This window comes from Cavia porcellus, unplaced genomic scaffold, assembly GCF_034190915.1.
Source record: "Cavia porcellus strain 051 isolate PalLab524CR breed Dunkin Hartley unplaced genomic scaffold, mCavPor4.1 scaffold_11, whole genome shotgun sequence".
NCBI classification, from domain to species: domain Eukaryota; kingdom Metazoa; phylum Chordata; class Mammalia; order Rodentia; family Caviidae; genus Cavia; species Cavia porcellus.
The window spans coordinates 78,913,442-78,936,774 of record NW_026947494.1 but is presented as its reverse complement, the minus strand read 5'-3'; the positions used below and the strand labels follow the sequence as shown (position 1 = coordinate 78,936,774).

The 23,333-nt window shown below is 32.7% G+C and overlaps 1 protein-coding gene across 8 annotated transcripts in view; it reads left to right on the top strand.

Annotated features, from left to right (window-relative positions):
* The window catches only part of Sntg1 (syntrophin gamma 1), a 774,196-nt gene that overhangs the window by 677,389 nt on the left and 73,474 nt on the right, over positions 1-23,333 (top strand). For all 8 annotated transcript variants that reach the window (XM_063258519.1, XM_063258518.1, XM_063258522.1 and 5 more), the window contains one exon: positions 703-774. In XM_063258519.1, the coding sequence (XP_063114589.1) occupies positions 703-774 (72 nt within the window). The remainder of the gene's footprint in view (positions 1-702; positions 775-23,333) is intronic.

Sequence of the window (23,333 nt, the reverse complement as noted above, 5' to 3'; positions counted from 1 at the left end):
GGGATTTAGCTCAGCAGTGTAAGTGCCTGCCTGGCAAGCATGAGGTCATGAGTTTGATCCCATGCACAAGAAAAAAAAAAGTCTGACTGCTTTTTGAATACCTATGTCTACTCAAATTGTACAACACAAGACAGGAAAGAAAAGAAAAACAACTTTAATATTTATATATTTCACTATGCTCTTACATTCATCCTTTGAATAATTTCTTGATTGGGCTAATATATCAAACATAAATATAAGACCAACGTGTTGATAGTGTAGAGGCCTTCATATCAGGCATCTTGGAGTGATTTCTCAGCAGAAATTATATGTTTTAAAACATTGAAGCCAGTATTGACATCTGATGTTTCTTCTGTGCTTGATGGCAAATCAAGAAAATCATTTATGTATAATATAAATACCTACTTTATATGTAGAAGAAATACATATTATAGAAGCCACACAAAAATTTGAGGCAAATTGAAATTTTCACAAATACTATAAGACACTTGCTAAAAATAGGTCAATGATAAAGCCTGGAATACAAAAAAATCAACACGATATCCAGGGATCTTTATTAGAATAACTTCATTAGTTAGGGACAAAGCAGATATATTGTGTAAGTTTCATTTAGATTGTGCAGTATATCATACAAATGAAATAAGAGGAAGTAGGAACCATCATTCTAAAGCTAATAAAATATTATTTTCTCATCTTTTAAAGGTGACCACATGGGACTGGACCCGAGCAGAGAAAACATTCTCAGTTTATGAGATTATGTGCAAGATTCTCAAGGTATGATCATAAAGAATTTTTAAAATGAAGGAAAATAACATTTCCTCAGAAAACAAAAGTTATGTGCTCATAACTCCCTCATAAAAAATAAACTAGAGATTTAAAAGAAAAGACAGTATAAAAATACAGTACAAGAAAATATAGAAAAATGGGAAGATGTTTTGCTAGAAGCTTCAGTAACAAACATTTGCTGAAATTCATCAGTCAGGGAGTAAACAGAGGATCTAGTTGGAAGGATCAGAGAGGGAGTCAAAAATTCAACTAAAAATGGTCTGAATTTAAGCCTTTATTTTTATCATTTTAATTTTCCTGAGTAAAATACCAAGGGAAAAAATGTGGATAAGTCCTGGAATTAGGACAGATAGGTGAATGGTTAGATAGTCACAGAGACAGACAGATAAAAATAAGTTTGTAAAGGTACATTTACTTGTTTTTATTCTGCGACTTGGCCATATCTCTGAGTATATAAATTATCATAAATCAATTATATTACCTTGTGACACATACGATTGTTACAGTAACAAGTCATCAAGAGTTCTACAAAATTCTAAATGATGTCTGAAGGCTTTTTCAATAGTTAAGATGGGTATGCGTGGTTCATTTTTAAAACAAATTTTATTGTGTGTATTTAGGAATATAACATGATGTTATGAGAAACACATTTATTGTGGGTGGCAAATTAACAAGTCCACCCCTTGCATAGTTTCAGTTTATTTTGGTTTGTGTAGTAAGATCAGCTAAAATGTTTCCTTTAGCAAGAATTTCCCATACAGTACACAGTTATTACCTGGCATCCTCACACTCTACAATACATCTGTTTGTTGTCTTTTCACGTTTTACATAAAAGTGAATCAGGTACTATTGTTGTGTTAGTGCCTGGATTATTTCACTTATTTACGTTGTAAGACATGGTTAACATACTGTTCCCGAGACTTGCTCATGCTGTGCCCAGTGGCACGACCTCACTGCTTGAGCACTGAATCATGTTGCACGTGTATAAGTAACACAGTTTCTCTATAAGTTTTCTGTCAATTAGAATGTTTGCATAGGTTGGCTATTGTGAGTGATGCCACAGTGTCCGTGAATGTGCAGATGTCTTTGTTAAATAGTGACTGCATTTCCTTTAGGTATATGTCCAGAATAGGGCACCTGGTTCATATGATACTATTTTTAGTTTTTTTTAGAAATAATCGTACTGCCTTACATAGCATCTATACTCATTTAAGTGACTCCTAACTAGGTACATGCGTTCCTTGTTGGTTCATTCCTCATCAACATTTTTTCTTTCAGTTTTTTCTATTGGTCTGTACTTCTGTTTGATGCTGCTATATACTATTCTGAGATAAAATCTTAGGTGTGAGATAAAATCTTACATGGATTTGGGTATGCGTTTCTCTAATAACAAATTTGATCATTATTTGGTATGCCTATTGGCCATGTGTATGCCTTCCTTGAAGAAGTGTCTATTCATATACTTTTTCCCATTTTTCAACTTACATTTTAATGCAAATATAAGATTTATACATCTTAATGAAGTATATTGCATAAATTCAGCACATGTATGCAATGTATAATGATCAAATTAAGGTAACAATATTTTCCATCTATTCCAACATTAATCTTTTTGTGTTGGGAATTTTCTCGTTATTTTGAAATACATCATAGTTGTGTTAACCAGAAATTACCTTACTGTGCTGCAGACACACCAGAACTGATTCCTCCTTCCTCACTGTGCTTTGGGGATGCCTTTTTAAATTTGTCTTATCCTTCCTTTCCCGTGCTCTTCCCAATTTCCAGACAACAGGATTCTATTCCAGTCTTCAGGAAGGTCAACTTAAAACACACACACACACACACACACACACACACACACACACACACACACAAAAAAAAAAAAAAAAAAAAAAAAAAAAAAAAAAAGAATAAAAACGGTACAGAATTTCAAAGTATAGGAAATTAACACTACTTACTATATCAAGTATCATTTTAAAAGTAGTTATTGAGAGAAGATTCAGGCATGGAAAAATCATCAAATATTGAAAGTACAAACTGTTGTTTTTGATGAACTAAATAGTTACCTGCTTTTTAGTTTCTACAAATGTGAGAAGATGTGTTACTTGGCTTTCCGTGTCTGGTTTACTTCACTTAACCTAGTAACCTTTAGTTTCATACATTGTTTGCCCATTTTTAATTGCACTGGTTTTCTACTGATTTCTTTGCCTTCCTTTTAATTTTTTTGTTACCCATTTCTAAGATTCATGGGATTGAAATGTTTGCTCCCAATTCATAAGCTGCTTTCTTATTTTTTTATTGTCTCATTTGCTATGCAGAAGTATTTTACTTTTATGAAGGCTCATGCACTTATTTTGGCTTTGTGGCCTGAGATTTTGAAATAGTACCAGAAAAAAATCAGCCAGGGAATGTTCTTTTTCCCATATCTCTCTCAGGAGTTTTAGAGGTTTTTTTCCACACATTTTGTTCTTTAGTCCATTGTTGTGATCTTTTTGTATGGTATCAGTAAACACACAATTTTTCTCTTTTTGCATACAGACATTCAAGTTTTATTGTACCAATTACTGAAGAGATAATCCCTTCTTCATTGCATCCTCTTACTGTCCTTGTCAAAAGTTCTTTTACTGTGCACATTTTCTGTACTCTCTATTCCATTGGTCTGCACTTCTGTTCTGATGCTACTGCATACTATTTTGATGATGATAGCTTTTCAATATAGTTTTAAAATGGGCAGTACAGTATACTTCTTATAACTTTCTTTTTTCCTCATCAAAATGAGCTACTTATATGGAGTTTTACTTTCATTGTCAATTTTAAGGTTATGTTTCCTGCATTATGAAGAATGACATTTAAATTTTTTTGTGTGTCATTTTTTCTTTTATCGGTACCGGGGATCGAACTCACAACCACACACTTGCAAGGCAGACACTAATGCCTCTAAGCTAAATCTCCAGTCCCATGCCATTTAAATTTGATAAGGGTTGCATTGTGTCTGTATATTGCCTTGGTATTTTTTATAATATAAAATTTTCTGATGCATATCTCTAAGATATCTTCCCATTTATACATGTCTTCAGTTCTTTTCATCACATTTTGCAGTTTTTACTGTGAAGATATGTTATCTCCTTAACCAACTTGCTTCCCAAATATTTCAATGAATTTTTATTCTATTTTATTAATAGATTTGTTTTTATGATTTTATTTTATGTTAGGTTAGTATTAGATATAATGTTATTATTGATTTGCATGTATTTGCTTTGTATTCTGCAACTTTACTAAATTTATTTGTTGATTCTAGTTTCCACAGTTTTCTGTGGAATCTTTGGTGTTTTTCCTAGTAGGATCATATCATCTGACAGTAATGAAAACTTTTATTTCTTTTCTAATTTTAAGTTTTTCATTTCTTTTTCTTATCAGACTTTCTTAATAGTGATGCAGTACGAAGTTGAAAAGTTCATTATAATGATTTTTATTTCTGAAAAGTCTGTTATATTTTATTTAAAGTTTTATTTCATTGATCTGAATGTTTTCTTTTGATAGTTAAACTACCTCAGAATTTGTTGGTTTTATTAAGATTTTAAAATCAGTTTTATTTTTACTAATATGTATAGTTTTATTGATTTCATGTTTTCTCTGATTAATTTCTGTTCAAATTTTTATTATACCTTTCTATTAATGTTGGATTTACTTTGCTTTGTTTTTCTAGTTCCCTAAAATAAATCAATAGATTGTTTGGGATCCTTCTTATTTGGGATGTACATGTTTATTCCTATAGACATCTCCCTCATTACTGCTCTGGCTCTGTCTCATAGATATTGTATGTTGTGTTAAGTTTTTGGTTTGTTTCTAGATAATCTTCAATTTTTCTTCTTTGATTCATTAGCTGTTCAAGCAAATGTTGCTAAATTTCTAAAGATTAGTGAATTCACAAGAATTCTACTCTTATTTAGATATCTACTTAAAATGCTATCAGATATGATTTGAGTCTTTTTAATTTCATTACAGCTTGTTTGGGGTATAATATGATTCACCTTAGAAAATTTCCATGAGCAATGAAGAAAACATGCTTTTTTTGCTATAGTGTCAAAGTTTCTTATATATCTGTTATTTCCATTTGATCACTGATGTAACTCAATCCAGTTTTTCCTTGTTAACTTTGTTGATCACATTTTCAAAATGACAGTATGTCTTTTTACCAATTGATGTTTGATTCATGTATTTAGGTGCACCAATTTTTAGTGAACATGAAATTAAATTTGTTTCATCCTCTTGATAAACTAGCTCTGAATATTAGCAAGGATGTTCTTTATCTCTCAGAATGCAATTTGAATTGTATTTTAAAAGATTTACATACTTTTTATCTGGTGTTTTGTTTACCAAGTGCATGGCATACCTTTTTCCACTCCACTTTCTTATTATTTGTGTTCTTAAATATTAAGTGTGTCTAGTATAAGATTTTGTAACTTTCATCTAGTCTCGACTATATGTTTGAAGATCTTAATCCACTTACATTTAATATTATTGATATTGCTAACAATCAATTAATATTATTTATTGTTGAAGATTTATAAATTCCATGTTGCTTTCTGGTTGTTTTGTGTCTGCCTTTGTTAGTTCTGCCTTGCTAGATGTCCAGTGAAGCAATAGTTTTCTGTGTCACTAAGTATTGATTCCTTTCTCATTTGTTTGTGTGTTGTAGACCTTTTCTTTGTGGTGATGATGAGCCATATGAAAAATATTCTACAGGTATAATCTATAAGCTGATAATAACTTAAATTCTGTCACACACAACAACTGAAATTTTATTCTCCTTGTACATTTATGTTTTTAATTCCATAATTTAATATTTTTCTATTGTTTATTGCTTAACAACTTATTGCACTATTAGTTAATTTTCCCTTTGAGTTTTTACCTTTATACTAGAGATCTATGTGATGTACACACCATTACACAATTGAGCTATTCTGAATTTCACTATTTTTCCATAAATAGGCTTTATGCTTTCATATATAGCCATGAAAATAAATATTATTTTTTAACATGCTTAAAGAATTCATGTAAGCAAAATTATAAGGCTGTAAAACATAAAGGAAGTCCTTGATATTTCCATTGTCTGTAAGTTATTTTATTTTTGCTTCCTTTCAAAAGACAGCTTTACTGCACATACTATTCTTGGTTGGTACTATTTTTTGTTGTCTTTTTTTTCTTACATTTCTTTGTAAATATACTATCTCATTTTCTTTTCTTCTGCAAAGTTTTTATTTAAAAATCTGCTAATAATATACTGGAGATTTTTAAATTTTTTGGCTTAATACTTCTTTGATACTTTCAAAATTTCTCTTTGTCTCTAACTTTTGACTGCTTGATTATAATGTGCCTCAGAGAGGACTTCATCCTACTGAGTAAACTGGGGACTATTTAATCTTCATCAATCTGGATGTTTTATCTCCCTAAATACATGGAAAGGTTTCAGGATTTATTTTATTAAATAATATTTTGGTGCCTCTGTCACTTCATTTATAGCTACCAAAATATATTTTTTACTTATTGGTGTCCCAAAAACCCTTAGTTTTCTATCATATTACTTATTTTTCTGCTTCTTATCAAGACATTTCAAAATACCTATTCTCAAATTCAGATTTTTCATTTTGACCTAGTCTGCCACTGAAGCTCTCAATTGTATTTTCTATTTCATTGACTGAATCCTTCAATTCTATAATATTTGGTTGGTTCCCTACATTTTGACCTTGTTTTGAGCTTCTAGTTCAATTAATAAATTCTTTTCTTGATTTTATTGAATTTTTGATTTGCATGTTTTTTTAAAAAATTTCACTGAGTTTCCTTAAAATCACTATTTTATATTTTTGAGCCAGTTAATAAAGTTTACATTTCTTCCTGGTCAGCCATCACAGAATTGTGTTCCTTTGGTAGAAGCATTGTTACTTACTTTTTAGTGTCTGTTTTGTCCTTAAATTCAGTTACAAATTCCACGACTCTTTAGAGTGTCTGGTTCAAGTGTTCTGGAGTGTAGAGAATTTTCAGAGAAAAAACAATCAACAAAACCAAAAATTCTGGACATTGCTTGTGAAAGATAAATTTTACTCAGGCAATAACTGGAAGTACTGAGTTATTGATTATCTACTCATGAGAGAAGGTCAACAAGAAGTGTGTATGATTCCAACAGTGCTGCTCAGGGAAACTCCACAAGAGTTTCTTACTCAGCAGTAGCCATGGAAGCCAGTAAGATGAATTGCTCAATAGTTGGTTCCTACAGGAAGGATATTTTATAGATAAAATTACATAGTGGTGACATCATCAGCTTCATTGTTTCATTTTATGACCAGCATTCCAAGAAACCACTGCCCTAAGAGAAAATCAAAGAGGCAACTTCTAAGCATAACACAAGTTTGTTCATTCTCAGGACCTCCCAAATCATATATATCCCTATATTATGGTCCTTGTCTGCCTACAAAGTCTCTTTACCTTGGTGAAAGTCTTAGAAACCCAAAAGGAGCATTTCAGGTATATTATATCAATTGTCTTAGTTTTACTTAGGAAAGGATATATAAGAAAAGATTTTTCACTGTATGCTGATTAGACAGGAGATAATGATTCTGGCTTCATATGTGAGCTGTGATGTTTTATGCAACTTCTTCAGCTGATCAATGTTAGTGATAAGCACAAGAACCACAGAAGATAAGTCTGCAGGGGTAGCTGACAGAGACAGTGGACATGTATATGTGAACAAGCACTTTAAGCACCCTTATTTTTCATATTCCACAAAGTGGAGATACTTGGCCATGGGAACCTGTTTTGGTGATAAGTAAAATATGGCTCAGAGGCAGCCACAACAACACTGAAATGCAAGACCTAGGTGTTAGATCAGACCTGGAGCTAGTTTTGTGAGCTCAGGGTTGCAAAAACTGTTGTTTGCACCTAGAGATTAAAATGCAGCCTCATTCTCCAGGACACAAACGAATGCAGTTCTCCAACTAATCTGAAGTCTATTGCTTTGAAGTGTACCTCTGAAGCTCAGGCCCAGGGGCCTGGAATATAGCTGAGATTATGATTCCTGGGTTCAAGGTCCTTCAGTGGTACAGCTCTGGAAACTTACACCCTAGTGAGAGGGCTAAAGTTGTAGTATAGGATCTGGAACCAATAGGGCATGTGATTCTTAGTTTACATTTCAGGAGTCGCTAAATAAAGAGACCTGCAAACAGGCAATATTAGTAAACAAAAGCCTGGTTTCGATAGAGGCGATACAGTAAATTTGTATAAAAACTCCAACTGATAACCACACTATGAATAAACATTCTAGAGAAATGCTGATTAAAAATTGAGCTCAAATTCAGAAAACCTACAAAGGATACTATTAATAATGAGTGGGAAGGGGAGCATACAGCTGAGTGGTAGAGGGCTTGCCTGGCACATGCCTGGGTTTGATCCTCAGGACATCAAAAGTAAAAGAGAAGGGCTGGAGTTTAGCTTAGTGGCACAAGAGCCTGCCTGGAAAAGGAGCAATAGGTGAAGAAATTAATGAAACTAAAACAATGGATTTTACAGTAAAATAATGGAATAATCACATCATTCAGAAATAATACATGTGCTTATTCATGGTCTTCATATTTTCATACAGAATATATTTTTACAATATCCTGTATTCATTATATTAATCATTGAACAACTGTAGCTAAATAATATTATTCCTTTCGCCATCACTCTGTCATTCTGAGTAGAGAGATACTCTTGGGTAAGGGTAGTTTTTTTATGATCTAGTTTGAAATAAGCAAAACTAAATGCATACAAAATAATGCAGAAATACATACTTGCAATAGTTTTCCCATTGCTGGACACAATATCCAACACCCAGAATTTAAAGGAACAGAGGCTTTATTGGGCTCATCTCTGAGGGTCATTAGGTCCATGGTTAGCCAGCTGCTAGGTAAATGCATGCTGACAGAAAAGCAAACATGGTGGGCCAATGATGCTTAGTTGCTGGCAGAGCAGAGGAGAAACACCAGGAAGGAAGTAGCCCAACATAGGCTTCAAGTGCACATTGTCAGGACCTACCTAGGCACACCTAGTAGGGTCCACCAATCTCCACGAGGATTCCAAAGCCAGTCCAGTTGACGTTCTCCCCTAACTGCCATAACTACATGCCCATGTACGAGGATATAATAAAAAAAAAAAACTGTAAATGATGCTGTCTGCTGCTGCAATGTGTCAGTGTTAGCAGGCAGATGCTAGAGGTTTGTTAGGGACAGAAATAGTTTCAGAAGACTGTAATTTGTAAGAATAGTCTCTTCACAATTAGATTTTATGTCACTGACAAATATGAGCAGGAAAGATGGCAATTCAACTTTGAGTTACTATTTTGAAAAGTTACTTTTTCAGAACATCGTGGTTAAAAAAAAAAGATGCGCACCTGCATTTTCTGGATATAGTCATATCAGATTCTACTGGTAAAATGTCCATGCTAAAGAGTTTATCAATTATATTTTATAAAGTCACTTAAAATGATGATGGCTCTTAGTTTATTTAAATGTAACATTTTGGAATTAAATTGCCATGAAGCTAAAAGTTTTTCTAAAATTAACCTTCTTAGCTTACAAAAATATTTCCTTATCATTGCACACTTTTTTTTCCTATGTGTGTAGAAAAGATTTTCCAGGCTATAAAACAAAGTTGTAGTGTGACTGCCGTTCGTGAAAACTGTGACTTTTACAAAACATTAAGAACATTCAATAGAAACAGTGACTTACCTCCATGTGCTCAGCCACAGCATTTTTAGATCCAGCTTCTTGTCTCAATAAAATATAGTAACCATTAAGAACACGGCCTCATCTTTCATTTTTATTATTTTGTAATATTTTCTTAGATTTATTAATATTTAGAATGTACCCTCTTGTATGAGTGAGTTTCCTAATTTCATCTTCTGTTGGATAGTGTTTTTCTATTTTTTTTTAGGCATCTTCAAGCTCCAACATATCACTTATTAAATCTTTTTTTCAAAATGTGTTTCATTGACCTGGTTATGCTCTTGAAAACTCAAAGGAACCCTAGATGGACACTCTTCTTTTGCTTTGCTCTCTTCAGGCTAGAGATTTGTGATCCTTTTAGGACATCTTTTTCTAATGGTACACACTTGATTTTCTTTCATTATTTTTCTCTTTGCATTATGTTCATATGTCGCTGTGAACAAAGCATGAATTTTTCATGGTATATTATTTCTGGAGCCTCTCTGGTGATTCCCAATGGTTTGTTGGCCCTTTTTGTTATAAAAGTTGTGTGTTTCCAATTTTTCATGAAACTGCTAAAGCAACTACAGGTTCTCATTTAAAGCAAACAAGTATCCCTCAGGATTGGCATATAATCATAAAAGGATTCAGTAATTTCACCTTATCAGGAACTTAATATTCAGAAGTTACTAAACCCTCTTCTCTGATATTTGGGATTAGAATCATTTCTACATATATAAAATAAATCAAATCCTATCTCTGTCTTCCTCAAAATCTAATTAGGTACTGGACATTCTTTCTTATCTAAGTAGATCTCAGAGCAATATGTTTGTGAATGAATTTCAAATTTCTGTGTTGCAGAAATCTATCCCTTGCAATCTGAGTTAGAAGCAGAAAGAAAATATTATTCTGATAATAAGCATGAATGAGCAGTGATGCTTTAAAACCTAGTATTTTAATTTAATACAATAATTTTAACAAAAGTATGACAGTTTAACTGCAGTCAAATTTCAAATGTGAAATCAGAAAAGTTTTGCACATTTTTAAAATATATACAAATGATGATCTGCATCCTATAATCATTTCGTAGGTAGTAAAGTTTCACGTGTCCTTACAGATCGGAGAATACTAGGACACAAAAAAAAAAAAAAAAAAAAAAAAAACCTGCTTCCCCAAGTCAGTGTTTGCCAGTCTCAAAGTTTCACTCCTTAGAGAATTATTTGAAATGCTCTATTCACTGTAAATTCACTCAGATCTAATTTAGATTTCCTGGAATTTCCAGGTCTAATTTAATCTTTCTGGAATTAACGCGATTTCTGTTTACAGTAATTTTTGTCTTACAAATTCAATACATGACCATAAAACTGTTTGACATGCCAAAACCTTGTAGTACTGTTTTAAAATAAAAAATGTAACTTTCCTATCAGCTGAGCTATTTTCTTCTGAGGACTTCATCTCTTAAAGAATAAAAATACATATATAAATCTTTTAAAATAGCATTTAAAAATAACTTAGAAGACATTTTTAAAATAGATAGTATGTAGTTCTAGTTTACAATTGTATCATTTTTATTAGCAATACAATCAATGTATTTGTTGTAATGTTATATTGACGATGGTATTTATAACTTCTGCTTTTATTTTGTTTAGAATAATACAAACTTGCGATCTGTATTTTTCCTTATGAGAGCTCAACATATATCAAGCACTTGATCTCTTACTTATCGGTACATTTAAAAAAATTAAACCACCAGTGCAATGCTCACTATTACTCTTAATAAAATTAGAGAAAGTGAAGATTAGACAGGAAGTAACTGTTCTAAGGACCCAACTTTCAGGACTGTATGCCCTATGGCGCCTGCCACATCAGGAACATGGTTTTAAGGATTGTGACTTTTACAACAAATGTGTTAGGATACTCATTTTATTTGAAGAAGACTTTGGGGCAAGTAGAGTTCTCTTTTTTTAAATGAATAAGCACAGGTTACTAAATTTGGCTTACTAGTGCAAGTTAGAGCCTTTGTTTTTGCAATTTTTGGTCTCAGTACATATTTATACTATGTTAATATTTACATGCGTTCTGTGGTGTTGGTGTATGTATATAACACATCTGAATTCCTTTTTAATCTCTTTTCTTCTTATTCTTTCCCCTCTTCATCCCTTGATTCCCTTCAAAATTAACTGATGAGTTAGGTGTTTAGATTTCGCTATTTGTTTCCTCCTTTGCAGTCTGTCACTTTCAAATCGTGGTATCACATATGTAAGGGAAAAAATTCATGTCCAAGCACTGAAAAATCTATTTTTTAACTTTTTAAGAAATGTTTATAGTACACGATGATAACACCCACTGCAGAGAACGTATACATATACATAATACACTTCAATTCTCTTTCTTCTTTCCCCTCTACCCCCTTTTTATCTTGCAGCATCAAATTCATTTATTTTATAAGAATTAGTAGTATTAATTAACATAAATATAGACTGAAAACAGATTACTGCATCAAAAACCTATAAAACACAAAGGACAGTTTTACTAAATCAAGATACACTTTTAAACACAGTATTGTCCCAGTATTGCAATATGTAGTATCTTTTTCTCTTTCCCTAATGATAAAGTAAGATTTTGTTTTTTGGCATTATATAGATCCACATTTCTTTTCAAACCTGAATTTGTTTATACTTCCATTAGAATAATACTACCTATTCAGAAAACTCTATAAAATTCTAACTTGTTGTAGCCAAGACTACTCAGCTTGTGTGTGTGTGCATGTGTGTGTGTATGTAATAATGGTTTGAAGATATCGATTATAATTTTGTTGGAATATATCTAATTTTGCCTTTTTACTTAAATAGAATAATATTGAAATTTGTTTACAGCTTATTAACTATTTTTTCTTCAAATAACAGATAATAGATTTTGTATAAACTTCCAACTTTCAGAACTATAATGATATCTATTACTTATCTCTAGAAATAATTTTGTAACTTTATTTTTATCTTAATAGGTGAAAGCATATATTGGTTATTCATTTTGTTATAAGCAATATTTTGTTTCTGTATGTCTGTTTAACACTGGTTTACTCATTTAGTTGATAGAATAGTAGTGTGTTTATAATATAAACCAATGTCATGCTGTCTGAGCTTGAGTTTTGGATTCACTAATTACAATATTTCACTGGTGAATTTATTTAATTATCTTTACTTCAGAGTCCTTTTCCTTAAATCAGGAGCTAAGATTGTAGCTATTTTATAGAGGGAGAATCTAAATAAATATGCTTAAAGTAGCATTTGATAAGAGTTAAACATATGGTACTTATTTTAAATTCTAAATTTCTTTTGAGATGTATATGGCCCTTTAAGTGGTGTCAGGCATGTATAATGTCAAAGTATTTTTGTCCAATGTAGTCCACGCACATTTTATGAGTATTAAAACTTGCTGGCAAATCTAAAGATGTAGATGTGTTTACATTAGCACTAATAAGCCTTTGAGAGATCTGTCTCTCCCAAACCTGTAATTAGAAGCAGTTTTTAGAGAAAATACTTGAAATTAAGAGAGTAGTTCCACATCACTGGTAGTGAGGTGGCATTTGGCTGTGTTTGTAAGTTGCAAACACTACTTTTCTGAGTGTCAGATGTTTTGTCTCACACACGGACGTGCACATACGCACACGTACCTCCCACCATGAAAGAGAAACAAAGCATGTCTCATCAACCAGAGATAACGCTGTTACTCGATGGTAGGTCTTTCTCAGAGCCACATTCCGTGAAGGAGTCACAGGCGCAGGCCTCTGTTTGGACAGAGCAATGATCAGCAGGTGTCTCTTGAGTCTTCTGCTGCTCTTTCTCCACTGCTTGCAGCTATAGGTCTTTAGAAAACAGTAATCACAAATTTTGCAGTTCCTTTGATTTAATGGTCCATCTGCTTAACTCACATGCTATTTGGAGGACAAGACCAGTTATGATGTGTAGATAACTTCTTCCAAAAGGTCACTGTATGCGACAGGTAATTTCATTTTAAAGACTTTCTTAACATAGCAATTTAAAGATAATTTATTCAAATAGGGTTCTTTTCTCTTTGTATTCTCGTGTACAGTTTTCAAATAGCATAAGGAATCTGTGTTTGACCAAAGTGCTATGCACTTGGCATCTTGACTCAGGAAACTAAACCTGATAAAACTGTCAATGGCCAACCCAAATAGTATCAATCTAAGTAAAAGGCAGAAAATCATTAAACATAATAAATACATTCCATTTCTCACATTTAATGTGAAGTGTTGCACTTGGGAGATACCATTTTCAGACTGCCATTTTACTTGGAGAAGCTGTCAGGAAGCCCATACTGGAATGTGTGAGGGACCGTTTGATCCACGGTTCTCAAATACAGCATCTTGGGCATCTGGAGACATGATGACCCTGGATTGTTACACACAAGTGAGACAAGTGACCCTTGACCTGTTGTATGCTTACAACTCTAAGCCTTATTTATAGACTCACTTGACAAATCAAAGACCATCGGGTCAAATGACGTTGTATCTGCTTATACATGCCGTCAGATGACCCTGAAGGTGGGTATTTTCTCACAGGAGGGCAATATCTTACAACATGGTTTAAAGAAAGCTAAACACATAATTAAACTTTATTATATCTGGCTTCTGCCTTATATTTCTATTGCTAGAATAATGCTTTTGATCATGCAAAAGTCATAATCAAATCAAGAAAAGATAAATTGCTTTATCTGATAATTTAAAAACTTCTATGCTAAATATTACATAATAAACCAATTCAGACTTTGAGGGTTTTTAAAATTTGAGTGGAGAAATAAAACTTATGGATAGAAGAATACAGTATGCTTTTTATTTACATAGAATCAGTAAAGTTATATGCTAGTATTTTATTACTTTGAAACATATACTAATACAATGTTCACTCTAAGGCACATGGATTTTTAAATGTCAGGAGTGAAAAAGATTTATATCCAAAATGAGAGAAAGATGTATTTTATTCCAAGTATAATTGATTATGCTATGTATTTTATTCCAAGTATAATTGGTTATGCTATGTTAATTATTCTCAAAATTCCTATTTTTAAACAATATAAAAATTAAAATGTACTTCATTAATGTGTGTGCACGCTTGTCACATTTCTGTATTTTTAAATCAGGCATTATTGCAAGTACTCATACACATATTCTGAACTTAACAAACACTAAACATAGTTAAACATTAGTGCTAACTTTAGATTGTTGAATAAAAATTACTTTTGAAATAAGTTTTGATCATTATATTATTTTGTAGAAAAATGAGAGGAGAGGGGCCAAAATTCACTAAGACCGAGCTCACAGTTCCCTGTGGGACCTTACTCATTAGGTATTCCCAATGGAGTTCCACTTGCATCGCATTAAATGTCATTTAGGCGATAGTGATTCTGAGTTTATTAGTGTTTCCCTTGCGTTCCAAACAGATGCATGCCTGCCTTCATGTGAGTGTTTAATAAACATCTCACACTTCACATTGGCTGTCAGATATCTGCCTCTGGTAATGTGTAGCTTATGTCCAAGGCTTGGAAGTCATCTTTGCAATCTTTTTTGAAAATGTCTCTTAGCTAACATGGCAGTGACATTACCTCGGTCCACTGCGATGGCATTGTCTTTCTTATGCGCCTTGTGTACTGTTCTCATCATTTCTCACCTGATCTCCTTCATTAACACTTGCCTCCTACAAATTTCCACTGTTCTTTTGTTTAAGATCTCTGCTACACCAAACCTTAGCTTCCCGTCTTCACTCTCATCTTCTGCCCCTTGAGTAATAATTCATCCTAAATACCTCTGTCATATTTGTCAACTATCAGCCTCAGGTTCTTTTAATTTTTGCCTTCCCTTTGAAATGTTTTAGATAGTTTACCCTTTTAGTCCTTGAGACCTCTCAGATGTCACCTCTGAGCAGCATATATAAATGGCAATGCCCTCTGAGCATGGTACTCTGCAGTGCTTCTACCTGGATGTCTGACATATTTATTATATTTAAATGTTGTATTAATGCTCTTATGGCTGGTCCTGTCCCACTTAAATGAAAGATCTATAAGACAAAGCTGTCAACTCTTTGGTCAGTGGTATTTCTTTATCCCAGAACAGTGCTTAGCATTCTTGAGGCATGCAATATTTTTTATTGGATGTCTATTGCATACTTATTATAGGTATAGGGTTACATATAATACTTTCTCAAATAGCAATGTGCATATGCAGTCTCAAAAAATATTTCTACAGTTATTTTCACTTGCTTAAAAGAAGTAGCCATTTGGGAAAAGACAATATCTAATGGGACTGGAACTGAAATTGTACTTTTTTATCATGAGACATTATTTAGAAGAGCGATAAAGCCAAGCCAAAAGTGATATCATCCATATTAATGAGTACTAATTGAACATTTTGGCTCCCAAACTTCCCCTTCATCTGACAAAATGTGTAGGATTAATTCGATACATCCTGTATGAGGTTGTGCAGCCAGATACCACTTCCCCTAACGATCAGCCGTGTTTATGCCTCCCTGGGCAGAGCTTTAACACACTGTGCTGGGATATAGAAACTGTGATGTAGTTTTGGGTGACACAGTATTCCCTTTATATCTGATGTTTGGACAGATTCACGGGAGTCCAATCTGCTACTTAAAAGCTTTAACTACTTCAGGGATTCAGTACAAGCTGGATAGGTTGCAGTGGTGAGATATGAAGATAATTAAATAGCTAAACCATAGCACCAATTAAGAAAGGTAAAATGATATGCTTCATTTGGTTCTATAAAAAGAAATAAGAAAGGTTAGGTGATAATTCTCCTTAAGAATATAAAAAGTAATTTTTCAAACATGGTGAACACTTATTTTTAATCACATCAAAAAAAAACAGTAAGACACATATTATAGACTGTTTTGAGTGATAATGTTTATAAAATGGAACACTAGAATGCTGGAGAACGAGCTCTTCATAACATGTGTTAATGAGCATGATGGGCTTTTAATGTTTGGGGCCATTTAAATGTGCAATTGTTTGGCTCTTCCTTGAATACAGGGCCACATGCTTAGCCACAGTTCTTAGTGCACTGGGACTTTGGATGTCCTCATTTATAAAAAGCACTACCCCTGCAGCCAATTCTCTGGAAATTCATGTACTCACCACTTATAGGATACTTAAATATAAATATGGTGATTTTTTAGTATGATGTAATAATTTTAAGAAGCAGAATATTAGAATTAAAATGCTAAATATGTTTTATAATCATCAATTAAAACTCTTAATCTTATTAGGTAATTTTGAAAGTTATCCTATCTAATAATGTTATAAGAAATTAATCTGATTACTTTGTATATCTGTTGCTTTATTGTTCTAATTTATGTTAACTGACAATACTCAGGCTTCTTTCTTTTTTTTCCTGTCTTTAATAATAATAATATTCTGGGGGAAATTTGAATATCAACCAAAATAATAATGAAGCAGATGTCAATATATTAAATAAGAAATCAAGAATTTAAATCAAATATAATTACCATCAGAAGTTTCTCTGGTAATTTTAACCTGTCCACTTCCTTAAATATTCTCAGATGAAGAACTATTTCCAATGTGAAAGTAAATCAGTTTCTTTCTTGGGCTAATTGTGTGTTTTTAAGTAGAGTTTAAACTATAATGTGAAGATAAGTTTAACGAAGGAATCGTTATGAACAGCATAAAGACAGAGGCATATTATAATGAGAGGGGATTGATTATGGAGAGCATATTCCATGCTCAGGAAAAGTAAACTTAGTTTTCTCAAAATATTGGTCCATTGTACAGAATCTGCTTCTGAATCTGGTAAATCTCAGGGACATGAAAGAAGAAAGCTGTGCCTTTTACAATCCAACTTTTATGGAGGAATAGAAGACTAAGATAATTCTAATCTTAGAACATGGCTTTTAACTCTGATAGTAAGAAAAATCCATAGAGAGTGCCTATATATTACATTGTTAGCATATTTTACTAACATATTTTAGAATCTTTACGTGTTCATTATAGCAACTTGTTCAGATCATTTACGTTAACCTTTTCTATTTTTATTTTTATGTATTTATGTTGTTATTCAATTTATTGTTTTAATGAATACACAGGAACATGAAAATTTTACAGATACTGGTTGTGATGTTTCAAATCATGTACATATTTTTAATGTTTAAATTAGGTTAACATACTTATCTCTTCAAATGTTTACTATTTCTTTAGTGAAAATATTCACAACCTTTTCTTCTACGTTTTTGAAATATACAGTATAACAATTGCTATGCAGTTGCCTTACTGTTCAATAGGATACCAGGACTTCTTTCTCCTAACTGTAATTTTGAACTCACTGATTATCCCTTCTCCAGCTGTCCTCCCCTCTACTCCCTGCAGGCTTCCTTTACCACCATTCTACCAGAAACTTCTATGAGATCAGTGTAGATTTCACACAGAGGGAGATCAAGCACCACTTGTATGTCTGTCTGACTTAGTTCATTTACGAAACTAACTTTGAATTTTCTAAACCTTAACTTTCTCAAATACAAAATGGATAATGGTAGAACCTCATAACAAATGTTGTCTTCCGAATAGAAAATATTATTAATTGGAATAATAGATAAATATATATGGGGGCTAGCCTTTAGCATTTATATAGCTCTGTTAATCTGTGACAATTCACACACCTGTAAGGGCACAGGCCAACCTACAGAGTGTACACCTGGCCTTGGTTTATATGATGTGATATATTTGATATACGCAGACTGGGAGCAGAGGCAGGTTTATCTAACAATGTGTATTCTGGAAACCATGTTTCCTTTTCAGGGTGCACACTGTTAGCTGCTCTTTCAGAATGTGGAGTCTTCTTAACTCTAATTTGTACATTCCACAGTCTACTACAGTGGTACCATGACATTATGTGCATTCTTGTGATTGTGAGTACCAAAACTATTCAGGATTCAGACAGCTATGATCTAGTTTATCAATAATGATCAATATTAGTGATTGATAGCATGGTAATTATTAGTGCTATCATATGGTACTGGCGATATTAAGGAGCATTCAGTTTGTACCCAACACTTCAGTAAGTAGTACAGAAGTTCTGCACAAGAGCCTGAATCAGGTACTATCACACCCTTCTTACAAATCATTTGTAAAGAAGTGAAGTTATTAATGATGTTAACATTCAAACTTCAGGTAAATGACTTCAAATATGACTTTATATTTAATCCTCAAATAGCTTTTCTAATGGGGAAGTGGTGGATTTGTTTAATATCCTGCTTTCATCATCAGAAACACAGACTATATCCAATCTTATTTATCATTATAAAGATTAAAGGAGAGAATGTATTTGAAGAGTATGTCCATTTATACTAGAGTTCATAGCTTCTTAAGAAGGAGTAAATTCAAAGTTGCACCCATTCATTTCCCAGATAAGATAAAAAATCTAGATATGTGAATAGATTTACATATATAGAACTCATATATATATATGCACATAAATCAAATTTATTTTATTTTAGTTGATTTTAAAATATCTGAAATAGTTTTATTTTAAATTAGTAATTATGAAATTTCATTTAAGTCACCTTTTCAAAATTCAAAATTTTCCTTCCTATTTGAGATGAAATTTACTGGTGAACATTTGAGCAATCACTTAGAGGCTACTTGGTATTGAATTACTGTAATAGGCATTAAGTGGTATTTTAATAGGAAGGTAATTTTAGTATCCTCATGCTATACAATAGATATAAAATGTTTTCATGTGTTACTTCCCCTTCAGAAGTGTACTTGTGTTGATTTGATATAACCTAAGTCTCCTGAATTCTTCTGCAAACGACTGTGCTGCATGTTTCAGATGTATAAAGCAATGCTAGGTGAAAACACTTGTTCCTTATGTGTGCTAAGAATGTATACTTTTCTAATGTATTCAAAAGTCAGCAGGTATTTATGAATACTTTCACAGGCTTTCAATGTATATTTGTATGGCATACATGTAAAAACAAGACAGAGATTACATAATATTCAAGTAATACAACTTAACACAGATATTATCTGTCACAAACATTACAACATTAGTACTTGAGAGGAGTAATCCTCAAATACTCTTTCTGTTGTATGATATACGTAGACTGGAAATATTTGAATGCATTTTCCATTTTCTCTTTTTTAGAATCTAGAGATACTATTCCTAATATTTTGATTGATGGAAAGATTTTCATTGCACAGTAATGCCACGATTATTATTTTCACAAAAAAATCAAAAATAGTGTCCTAATAAGATATTAAAACTAACAGTTTCTTTATAGCAACTGAGCTAGAACCGATCAGGAAGGTTGCGTATTTATTCACTTTTGAAAGCCTCATCCTAGATTTGTTCATGAAATATGGTTTTTCTAGTATGATTTTTCTTCTCAGATTTAATGATTAGTGTAACTGCAATAAAATAAAATTCATTATTTGTGCTGAAGAATCTTTCCTAGGTGTTTTTTCTATTCATTTAAAAAGTCACAGTTTTGATTTGATTTAAACACTTCATGCCTATGACTGAATGATTGCCTAGCTCATGATAAGCTGAAGTGAAATAGAATTAACCTTAACATGTGTAAGCATCACTTACTTAATTGATAGTTTATAAAGGAAACCACGGCTTATAAACACTGGTGTGAAAATGTTTTCTTGATTTGGCTGTTCCTCTTTCATGTCCACACTCACCTTTACGGATGTCATTTACTTAGAGGTAAACAAAACTAAACATTGTTACAGTAATAAATAGATCTCAGAAGTAGAGAAGGCTGCTTGCCATGTTGTCCAGGGTTGGATGAACAATTCCAGTGTTAAGGATGGAAGAAGCCACACTGACACGCAGAAAAAGTTACTGCCACAGCTCACTGATTTTCACATTCCTTTCTGCATTTTGTCTTTTAAGTTTTAAACAAAAGAGCGAATGTATGTTTGGTGATATTTCTGAGCACAGCAACTCTTTAAAATATATTGCTTATTTATTTTCAGTAAAAATACACATACTGACTGACGAATATTTTAGGAAATCTTGTTTTATTAGCAAAAGCTAGTAATGTGTATGTACTGCAGTAATGCTTTGTACTGCTGGGAAATGCTATGCAAAGGTCTGAAGAAAGAGCTCAGGAAACTCACATTAGTTCTAACAAGACAAAGCATACTTCTGTGGGAAAAGTCCTCACTAAGACATATGTACAAAGATTTCTCTGGATTGTTTAGCTACATAACATCCTACCATTACAGTAAGTAATTTCAATGAGCAAAGGTATTCTAGAGGTCACTGCGAAAAATTATACTCTGACAGAATATTTAAATTACTTGTAGAACGGGCAGCTCAAAGAAGAGATTAATCATAATATGTACTCATTTTATTGTATATCAATTTTGGTATCACAAATACCTGATATTAGTTGAGAATGATTATGCTTTCAAATCTAGGCCAAAATTATATATCATGTCTTTTTAAATTATCATTATCAGGTCAATTAATTCTTTCCATTTTATAGATGAGTCAAGAAAGCTACAGATAGGGTGTCTAATTTTTCCAGATTACCTACTAGTAAATGACAAATCTTCAATTTAAACCCAAACTATCACCTCACTAGGATACATAACCACTTGACATAAGAAGATATATATATATATATAGATAGATAGATAGATAGATAGATAGATATAGATATATAGATAGATATAGATATATGATCATGTCAATACACAAGAGTATATATGTACTCACGTATGAATATGTATATATAAGTATTCGTAAATATTCATTGTGCCATTAACATTTCTAGCCAACATGACTCTCTATTTGTGTGTATCCTAATATCTAATTGCCCTGTTAGTAATATATTTCTTCATTTGTGTGTACACTGATAGTGATTGCCTCTACTCAATGAAAAGAAACAAAACACAATCCTTTGAAATGGTACAGGAAGCCAAAGTGAAAACTCCAGCGAGGAGAATTCAGGGTCCCATAATTCAGATGAGCATTTTTGAGGCAAACTGTTAGTGTTTGGGCTACAGCTGCTTTTCACTAACAATCCGCAAAGATACCTGAAACTACCTGCCTTTTTGCAGGTTGTCCCCCCGCATAACTGCCCATTGCTCTTCAATTTAAACCCAAACTATCACCTCACTAGGATACATAACCACTTGACATAAGAAGATATATATATAGATATAGATATAGATATAGATATATAGATAGATATAGATATATGATCATGTCAATACACAAGAGTATATATGTACTCATGTATGAATATGTATATATAAGTATTCGTAAATATTCATTGTGCCATTAACATTTCTAGCCAACATGACTCTCTATTTGTGTGTATCCTAATATCTAATTGCCCTGTTAGTAATATATTTCTTCATTTGTGTGTACACTGATAGTGATTGCCTCTACTCAATGAAAAGAAACAAAACACAATCCTTTGAAATGGTACAGGAAGCCAAAGTGAAAACTCCAGCGAGGAGAATTCAGGGTCCCATAATTCAGATGAGCATTTTTGAGGCAAACTGTTAGTGTTTGGGCTACAGCTGCTTTTCACTAACAATCCGCAAAGATACCTGAAACTACCTGCCTTTTTGCAGGTTGTCCCCCCGCATAACTGCCCATTGCTCTTCAATTTAAACCCAAACTATCACCTCACTAGGATACATAACCACTTGACATAAGAAGATATATATATATAGATATAGATATAGATATAGATATAGATATAGATATATAGATAGATATAGATATATGATCATGTCAATACACAAGAGTATATATGTACTCACGTATGAATATGTATATATAAGTATTCGTAAATATTCATTGTGCCATTAACATTTCTAGCCAACATGACTCTCTATTTGTGTGTATCCTAATATCTAATTGCCCTGTTAGTAATATATTTCTTCATTTGTGTGTACACTGATAGTGATTGCCTCTACTCAATGAAAAGAAACAAAACACAATCCTTTGAAATGGTACAGGAAGCCAAAGTGAAAACTCCAGCGAGGAGAATTCAGGGTCCCATAATTCAGATGAGCATTTTTGAAGCAAACTGTTAGTGTTTGGGCTACAGCTGCTTTTCACTAACAATCCGCAAAGATACCTGAAACTACCTGCCTTTTTGCAGGTTGTCCCCCTGCATAACTGCCCATTGCTCTCAGGTGGTCAATTCTACCTCCTTCTTTCCTAAAACCCTTTGGTGCTTTTCCAACCTTGCATCTCTGTGAGTATCTGGGCAGGATTGGAGGGCTTCTAGGCTGATTGCTCTTACATTCGCCTTGCAGTGAAAAAGGATGCTGCAGCCTCTGTCTAGCACATATATTCCCCTCCCTAGCTCAGAAATTATTTATTGTTCCTTGTTCTGTTTCTTGATCATTTTAACTCTCATAAATTTTTGCTATTTTGATTTCATCTGCTTCACTAAGTGGATGCTCAGATGTTCCTAGGAGTTCATAAAGTGAATCAGTGTGTGAGAAATGCTTTATAAACAAGAATAGAAAACAACAACAATTATTCAGAGATGCTGAAATTTTATTTGCAGAGTTCATTAGAGAACCCTTTGGAAGAGCTTCAGCACTTAGGTAATGAAATTGAAAATGCTGCTTCAAGTTTGAAAAGAGTAATGAATTTAAATTTTGCCAAGAGAATAGAAAAATTGTTCATGAAGCTCATTTTACAATTCTATTGCAGCATTGCATTTACAAGAATGAAAACAGAGCAAAAATTTCCTAGCTGGTAATGACATTAATAAACATTTTTAT